Source organism: Octodon degus, unplaced genomic scaffold (genome assembly GCF_000260255.1).
Source record: "Octodon degus isolate 3935 unplaced genomic scaffold, OctDeg1.0 scaffold00056, whole genome shotgun sequence".
Taxonomy (NCBI): Eukaryota; Metazoa; Chordata; class Mammalia; order Rodentia; family Octodontidae; genus Octodon; species Octodon degus.
Genome location: NW_004524632.1, coordinates 5,601,460 through 5,609,445, shown reverse-complemented (window position 1 = coordinate 5,609,445; position 7,986 = coordinate 5,601,460). Strand labels below are relative to the sequence as shown.

The window sequence follows — 7,986 nt, the reverse complement described above, 5'->3', positions numbered from 1 at the left end:
ATTAAAAACTAGTAAGTTCTAGAAATGTAGAGCAGGGCTTGTGGTCTCAATCCCTAGTACCAACAAAAACTAGAGAAATAGCTCAGTGGTGTAAGCATGTGCCTGGCAAGTACAAGGTCCTGAGCTCAACCCCTGGCACCAAAATAAAACCTAGTAACAACAACAACAAAAACTGGGTGGGGACTTGAATTCAGGATCGTCCTGGACTCTGCTGTGTAGCCCAGATGGCCTTGAACTTGCACCTATCCTCTTGCCTCAGCCTCCTGAGTGCTGGGATTACAGGCATGCTCCGCCAACAGAATTTTTTTCAAAAATGAAAACATATGGCCACGACCGCCTGGGGTTGAAAGCTCTGCCTTAGGGTCTCCAGACAAAGCCAAGGTTGAAGGACCATGCCAGAGTCCCCAGAGAAGCTTGTGGGTGTCCTGAGTGAAGTTCAGTGGCCCCAAAACCTAGGTTTCTTAAGACTCTTTGGGAACAGCAAGTTACCGGAAGGGCGAAGAGCCAAACTGAATTTAGAGTCAAGCAGGCTCCACCTCCCTGTCTGCCACGCTTCATTTACTCACTAATCTCAGGAAATGAGCAGTTTGCTCTATCTGCTTGATCTCAAATCTACATTTCTGCCCTTCTCCCAACTGCCCATCCTTCTGCTTGCAGTAAATGGTGCTGAGACTGACCTGGCTGCTCAGGCAGCAACTGAGAAAGTGTGTATTCGCTTTGCTCACTCTAGTATCTAGTTCGTGAGCAAGATCTGTGAATTCCAGCCTCAAAACAAGCCTTAAAAATAGCTCAGAGGATTAAAGTGCCCGCAAGCAGGTGCAGGGGCTGGGGGTTCGATCCCCGGGCCTACTGTGCCAACTGGGAATAGTGGCCCAGGTCTTGGGAAGTTGTAAACAGGAGGATCACTACACTTCAGATCTAGTAGTGAGACCCTGAACACCCTATAGACCCTTCCCTAAAATACAAAAGAAAAACAAACAAAAAACCAACAGGCCTTGAGCCCATCCACTGCCACCACTAACAGCTAAATCACGGATCTTCAGGGCTTCCTATTTGGTTTCTCACCCATCTTATTTTTCTTTTTGCAAGACAGGGGCTCACTATGCAGTCGGGCTGGCCTTAAACTTACTGTGTAGACCAGCCTGTGTTCCAATGTGCAGCGAACCTGCCTCAGCCTCCCGAATGCTGGGATTACGGGTGTGCACAACCACACCTGGTGCTACCCCATTATTGTTTTGTTTTTTTGCACTACTACAACTCGAATCCGGGGCATTCTGCACGCTAACAGGTGCTCAGCCCAGGCCCCTGTAATTTACATAAGAGCAACAGTTTGCACTGTAAAATGTAAAAATAGCTCAAGGCCCTGTAGAAAGCCAGGCCTCTCTCTTCTATTCTTTTAGGTGTTAACTGTAAAGGGTTAACAGAGTTTTGTGCCTTAACTGTAAAAAATTATTTTAAAAAACCTTGTGCTTCCTGTTATCTACTCTAAAAAATGTGTTTTCCCTCTCGTCTCAAGGCTGTTCAACAATAAATGTTTCTTGTTAAGGCAGCAAGCGAACACAAACTCCCTCCCCAACTATCTCCTATAATGTAGTCAGCTTAAGATATATCTTATAAAAATATAAACTTATCACTTAGCTATAAAAAACCTTTTGGTTATAAACAGTTTACAGCTGTGTGAGATAAATGTAGTTCTTGTTGTTCTGTGCTAGATAACAAATTTGCTTACCAAACTGGATGTGATTTCTGTTATAAATACCTACGTTCGGGCCGATCAGCCTTCTCCTGATGCCTTCTCCTGCGTTAGAAGTGGCTGACGGACCTGAGCTCAGTAAATAAAGGCTCTATTTAAATTTCTCTCTGGCTGATCTGGTTCCTATGCAGAGTTGATCCATAACATTAACTTAGGTCTTATCTAAGAGTACTTGACTATCTAATTTAAAAATAAGGACACATCCGTTTGTTCCTTCCTTCCCAGAACCTGTCGTTTTTGTTTTGTTTTGTTTTGTTTTTTGCTGATATAATAAATATCCTCAAAGACAGAGCTAAACCAGTTTGACGAACACGAAAGCCTCTCGAACCCAGCCCCGTCCTGCCGCAGGCGAGACCCAAAGGAAAAGCTGAGCGGAAGCGCTCGGAGGGCCTGAGGCGGGGCGGACTCGCGCCAGGACCGCCCGCGGCTCCGCTCCACGCGTCACGTGACGGCGGACGACCGCCCCTTAACTCTGGCGTGCCTCCCCTCAGGCCCTTCCGAGCGTCCAGGGTGGTCTGCAGGGATCAACTTCCACCCGCGCTGCCTCCCGCCGTTGCGCCCCGCAAAGGTTACGGCATCCCATTACCAACAGAGCGCGTCCTCAGCGTCAGCGCCATCGCCGCCATGTTTGCCTCCCGGCCGCTTCCGGTCTGGGAAACCTACTTCCGCTACCGGGGATCTACTTCCGGGTCCCGCGCTATCGTTGAAAGAGTGGCGCGAGAAGTTGCCGGTGAACCGGGTAGGTCGTGGACCTTGCGGGGGTCGAGGCTGTCGTGCCGAGCGCCGCCGCGCAGGGGCGTGATGACGGGGGACCCCTGCCGCTGGCCGCCGGCCTCACTGTCGGGTTTTGCAGGGTTAGCCGAGATGCAGGGAGGGGACGGGCATTGGGGCCCCCTGCCTGGCGTACACAGAGAACCGTGACATGCCCACGCAGACATGTGCGGTGGGTCGCTCATAGCGCTGTTACTCCCTATAGCCAAAAGGGAGAGAAACGGAATGTCCTCGAAGTGATGAGTGGGTGAGCAGAACGTGGCGGATTCCTGCAGCGGAATAGTACCGGAGACTAGGTGGGAGACACCGGGCATAATAGGCTGTATATAGTATGACTTCCTTTATGTGAAATAGCCAGAACAGGTAAACTCATAGACAGTAGACCTTCGCTTGTCAGCGGCTTGGAGAAGACGAAAACGGGCAATGACTGCTTAGTGGCTGTAGGATGCCCTTTTTTCTTTTCCCTGTCTTCTTTTTTTGGTCCTGAGACAGGGTCTCACATTGTAGTACAAACTGGCCTTGAACTCACTGTGTAGTCCAGGCTGGTGTCGAATTCCCAGTGATCCTCCTGCCTCAGTCTCTCGAGTACTGAGATTACTGGAGTGTGCCACCGCGCACAGCCCAATTTATTTTTTGAGGTGATAAAAATGTTCTAAAATTAGTAGTATTGGGGCTGGTGAGATGGCTCAGTGGTCTAAAGCACCTACTTAGAGCAAGCTAAGCTAAGCAAAGCACAGGGACCGCGGTTCAATCCCCCGGCACTACATGCCAGCCAGCCCCGCCCCCTGGTGGGCTGAGCTGGCCACACACACAAAATGAATGAATAAATAAAATAATTCTTTAAAAAAATAAATAAATAAAATTAGTAGTATTGAATTTACAAAAAAGAACTAAACCATACTTTTTTGTTGATGGCTTTGCAGTACTAGAGATCAACCCCAGGGCCTTGTATATGCTAAATACTACCACTGAGCTATCCCACCAGCCCCTGAAATATATGCATTCTAGGCTGTGTGTGGTGGTGCCAACCTGTAATCCCAGCCACTCAGGAGGCTAAGGCAGGAGGATTGCAAGCTTGAGGTCAGCCTGGATAACTTACTGAGATGCTGTCTCAAAATTTATTTATTTTTTTAAAAAAGCTGACCATATGGGTCATGGTAGCATGTGCCCGTATTCGATCCCTAGCACTGATCAAGTTTGTGTTGTTTTTTTTTTTTTAATTTTTATTTATTTGAGAGAGAGAGAGAGTGTGGTGTGTGTGTGTGGCCAGCTCAGCCCACCAGGGGGCGGGGCTGGCTGGCATGTGGCGCTGGGGGACCTAACCGCGGTCCCTGATGCGTTGCTAAGCTTGTTCTAAGTAGGTGCTCCAGACCACTGAGCCATCTCTCCAGCCCCAAGTTTGTGTTTAAAATAATAAACATTATGTGAATTATGTGTCCAGTTTTTAAGAAATTGATTTTTGAGATCTTCATTTCAAATACAAATATCAACAAGGAGGTGGCGGTGAGCCTCCTTACTACTCACATTAAAACTTTATAACTCCTGCACATGGTGATGAATGTAGGTAATCCCAGCACTCAGAAGGCCGAGGCAGGAGGATCTTAAATTTGAGCCAGACCCTGTTTGTTTGTTTGTTTTAAAAAAAGAAAAGTAAAGGGGTTAGAGGTACAGTGCTTGTCTGGTGTGTGGGGGAGACCCTGGGTCCTGCCCATGTACTACAAAAACAAAAAACACAGAGGACTGACTCGAGCACACCTGTATGTCATCTTTTTTTTCCTTTTAGGCAGTTACTTCAACAGCAGGTGCTGATGACTCCAACGAAGTTGTCGCTCTCTTTGGCTTCCAGCGAGAGCGAGTCCGAGGAGTTGCCAACATTTGCTTTCCTGAAGAAGGAACCATCTTCAGCCAAGAGGAAGCAGCCTACAGGGTCCGAGGAGATCATCCTGGTCCACACCTCGGACTCTGAGGCCTCCCGACCGCCCTCCCCAGGGGTGGGGCAGCCATGGGTCCCGCATACAGCAGTCACTCGCACCCAGGCAGAGCCACTCCAAGTGCTGAGCAGTGGAAGCGAGGATGAGGAGGAACTCGTCCCCCTGGCCAGGCGGCTTAGATGTAAGTTTCTGACCAACGGGCAGCCATGCTCCGCTGATGCTAGCCCCTCAGGTGAAGTATTGGAAAGTCATCACAATGAAGGACTGTCATGTGGCTGGGAAAAGCCATCCCTTCCAGAGGCCTTCCGTATCCCCCTTGGTGACAGCTCTGGTTTGACTGCAGCAGATGACCAGTTGGGGCGCTTAGACTTCCCATGCTGTGACCCCCTGGGTCCTCAGCCTGCCTGCCTCACCCAGGAAAACAGATTGACAGGAACCAAAATGAAATCTGGTGTCGCCCGCCCTCAAAAGAGAGCCAAGCACAGTCGGGAGGGGGAGAGGAGACCGCAGGGAAGAGCGACCTGTAAGAAAATTTCCCCAGGACAACAGGAAAAGAAGAAGAAGGCGGCGGCTCTGGCCAGCAGGCTGAAGGCCCAGCGGCCCGAGGAGTGCCTGAAGCACATCGTCGCGGTGCTGGACCCAGGTCTTCCCACCTCCGTCTTGCCCTGAGCGTGCGGGCTCGTCCCAGCCACCTGCTGACCGGCCATTTCTGTGCATTGCAGAGCTTTTGCAGACGGGAGGCGGGGGCCAGCTCCTCAGCGCGCTGCAGTCCATGGAGTGCCGCTGTGTCATCGAAGCACAGGCGGTGCCTTGCAGTGTCACGTGGAGGAGAAGGCCAGGTCCCCCGGAGGTACGGGTTTTCTGGTGAAGGCTTTTGGCTCCTACAAGTTATGGGATCGACCTAGTATTTTTATTTATTTACTTGAGCTTTTTTTTTTTTTTTTTCCTTAAACAGGGTCTTTCTGTAGTTCATGTTGGCCTTGAACTCTCTATGTAGAATACACTGGTCTCAAATTTGAGGCAATCTTCCTGCCTCAACCTCCCAAGTGATGGGATTGAAGGCGTGTGCCACCATGCCTGACTTGATACTTTGTTTTTCAAAGATAGACAATTGTTCTGTAGTTCAGGCTGCCTTTGAGCTCATTGTATAGCCCTGGCTGAACCCACGCTCACAGCTGGCTTCCTGCCCCAGCCTCCCGAGGGCTCGATGTGTCTTTATTCTAGATGGGATAGTTCTCTATAAGGAGGCAGGCACTGTCCTGTATATCAGTGTCCCTGGGCTCTACCCACTGCATACCAATAGCACCTTTCCAGTTACGACACTCAAGAATGTCATTTCTTGGGAAAATTCACCCTGGTGTGGCTGTAACTAGCAGGGCTAAGAGGAGGAAGCAGTCCACCCAAGGCAGGAGAGAAGCATAGAAAGGAAGGGCCACCCTTAGAGGTGCTCTGGGGTGCGGGAAATGCCAGGTGACCCCACTGGGAAGGAACCAGAAAAGAAAGGCCCTGACTTTGCTCTCTCCAGCTGCCTATTTGGGTTCCCAGCTGTCTGTAGAGATTGGCTCTTGGGTGGGTCAGGGACCCAGGGCCTGCACACAGCACTGCTCGAGGTGTGGTCATCGTTTTATGTGTGTTGGGCGCAGTGACTTGAGTTTGGCCAGCTGTGACTGGGGTGGATGGGAGGGGTTGTTTCTTGTGCTGTGACTTCACACAGGGGGTAACACTTGGGGCAGAAGATGGACTCACTGTGCTGACCTGGGCCTTCCTGGGGACTCCATGCTGCCAACCCCTTCCTGGGGCTGGGTTCTGGGTCTCTGGCAGGATGAAGAGGCCTGGGTAGAGGAGCCGATGATCCTGGTGTTGCTCCTAGCGGAGGCTTTTGTGTCCATGGTCCGAAATTTAAAGCAGGTGAGCAAGGCCAGAGGATGAGGGCCACACCTGGAACAGAGCGCCCACTCTCCCCAGAGATCCAGCATTAATCCACTTCTGGCCTACCAACAGGGAAGCCCAGGCAGCAGCATGAACAGCAAGGAAACGCTTGAGGGCTTTGTCACTGACGTCACAGCAAGGGCAAAAGGGAAGGCTCTATCCCTAGTGATTGTGGATCAGGAGAAATGCTTCAGGTTTGGGTTTTCCCCCGAGACTGGGTCATTGTTAAAAAGGGGTGGGTCCTGTGCCAAGAAGTGAGTTTGGTCACCCCAGCTGTGGGTCACTGCGAGATGGTATCCTGGGAAGCCCTGTGGCACACGCTTGTCCACTCTTGCTCCCAAGTTCAGCCTGGAGCTGCTGTTCTTTGATTTCCTTCCTTGCTGCAGGGCTCAGAATCCTCCCAGGAGAGGGAAACAGGGAGCGGCAAATAAGCAAGCCAGGGAGAAGCAGGGACAACAACCAGAGTCCAGCCCTGTGTCCAGGGTGGACATGGAAGAGGTAAGAACTTCCTGATCCTGAGGCAGGTGGGTGCTCCCTGGGCATCAGCCACAGTTGCTATGGAGACAGAAGAAAACGTCTGCTAGATGCTGCTTTCTACCTGAGTGAGCACCAGTGCCCAGCCAGGCCCAACAGGGAGCGCAGGGGCAAAAGTGAGAGTGACTTCCAGTGAGTCTGTGGCTTTTGATTTTCTAGGCCCTGGTGGATCTGCAGCTATACACAGAAACCCAGGTCCGGGTTGTGCAGAGCTGGAAGGAGCTGGCCGACTTCACCTGCTCAGTCACCAAGGCTGTGGCCGAGGCGCCCTTCAAGTGAGTGCTGCAGCGAGGCCAGTTGCTGTGCTGGGCCTTGCTGTGGCTCAGGGGCCAGGGCAGGTCCGTTTCCTCTCCGCACCGCAGCCAGACCACTATCACTTGTTGAGGCAGGAGCCATGCTGTGGATTCCCGGAAGAGCCCTCAAACCCAGTGCCTGGTGAAGCATTCATTAGCTTGTGTGAAGCGTGAGTTCTGCAGGTCAGAGCTGGGTCAGGTTAGTGTAGTTCCTTACAGGTCAGACCATAGGAAATAAACCCTGGGAAATCAAATGTCTGACTGGATTTAAGGATTGTTCATACACAGAACTTATAATTAATGAGGGGTCTAAGAGACCATCCTGTCCCAGGCATTTTTTAAAAAATGTATTTGGCAGAGTCTATGAGGCCTGGACTTGTAGTGATCTCCTGTTTTCAGCCTCCCCAGCACTGGGATTACAGGCGTGCCCCACCATGCCTGGTCTCAGTGGCTGGCTCAGCACACCCAGGGGTGCCAGGGATGGAACCCTGGTTCCTGTGCTTGCCTAAGGATGCGCTTAGGCCAGTTAAGTCCACTGAACTATCTCACTGGCCCCCAGGCCCTTATTTTAGACTGGAGGTCACTGAGGCCTAAAGAGAGTAAGTTTGTCTAAGCTCTTAACAAGTGAGAACCAGACAGCTCTTGATACCCAGTGCCTTGTGCCAAACGCAGGGCAGGACAGCCCCATCTCTACACAAGCAGTTTGGTGCATTCTCTAGTTCCAGTGATGGAGTAGGTTTTTTTTTTTTTTTTTTTTTTTTTTTTTTTTTTTTTT

General features: G+C 50.8%; 2 protein-coding genes across 2 annotated transcripts in view; one reads left to right on the top strand and one right to left on the bottom strand.

Moving 5' to 3' along the window:
* The window catches only part of Mrpl27 (mitochondrial ribosomal protein L27), a 6,786-nt gene extending 4,381 nt beyond the window's left edge, over positions 1-2,405 (bottom strand). The window contains exon 1 of the mRNA XM_004633632.2: positions 2,340-2,405. Within this exon, the coding sequence (XP_004633689.1) occupies positions 2,340-2,379 (40 nt within the window). The 5' untranslated portion in view covers positions 2,380-2,405. The remainder of the gene's footprint in view (positions 1-2,339) is intronic.
* Positions 2,406-2,463: 58 nt separating this feature from the next.
* Positions 2,464-7,986, top strand: part of Eme1 (essential meiotic structure-specific endonuclease 1) — a 6,580-nt gene continuing 1,057 nt past the window's right edge. Inside the window, exons 1-7 of the mRNA XM_004633631.2 lie at positions 2,464-2,492; positions 4,308-5,098; positions 5,178-5,305; positions 6,277-6,363; positions 6,457-6,578; positions 6,771-6,882; positions 7,078-7,193. Coding sequence (XP_004633688.1) covers positions 4,333-5,098; positions 5,178-5,305; positions 6,277-6,363; positions 6,457-6,578; positions 6,771-6,882; positions 7,078-7,193 — 1,331 coding nt within the window. The 5' untranslated portion in view covers positions 2,464-2,492; positions 4,308-4,332. The remainder of the gene's footprint in view (positions 2,493-4,307; positions 5,099-5,177; positions 5,306-6,276; positions 6,364-6,456; positions 6,579-6,770; positions 6,883-7,077; positions 7,194-7,986) is intronic.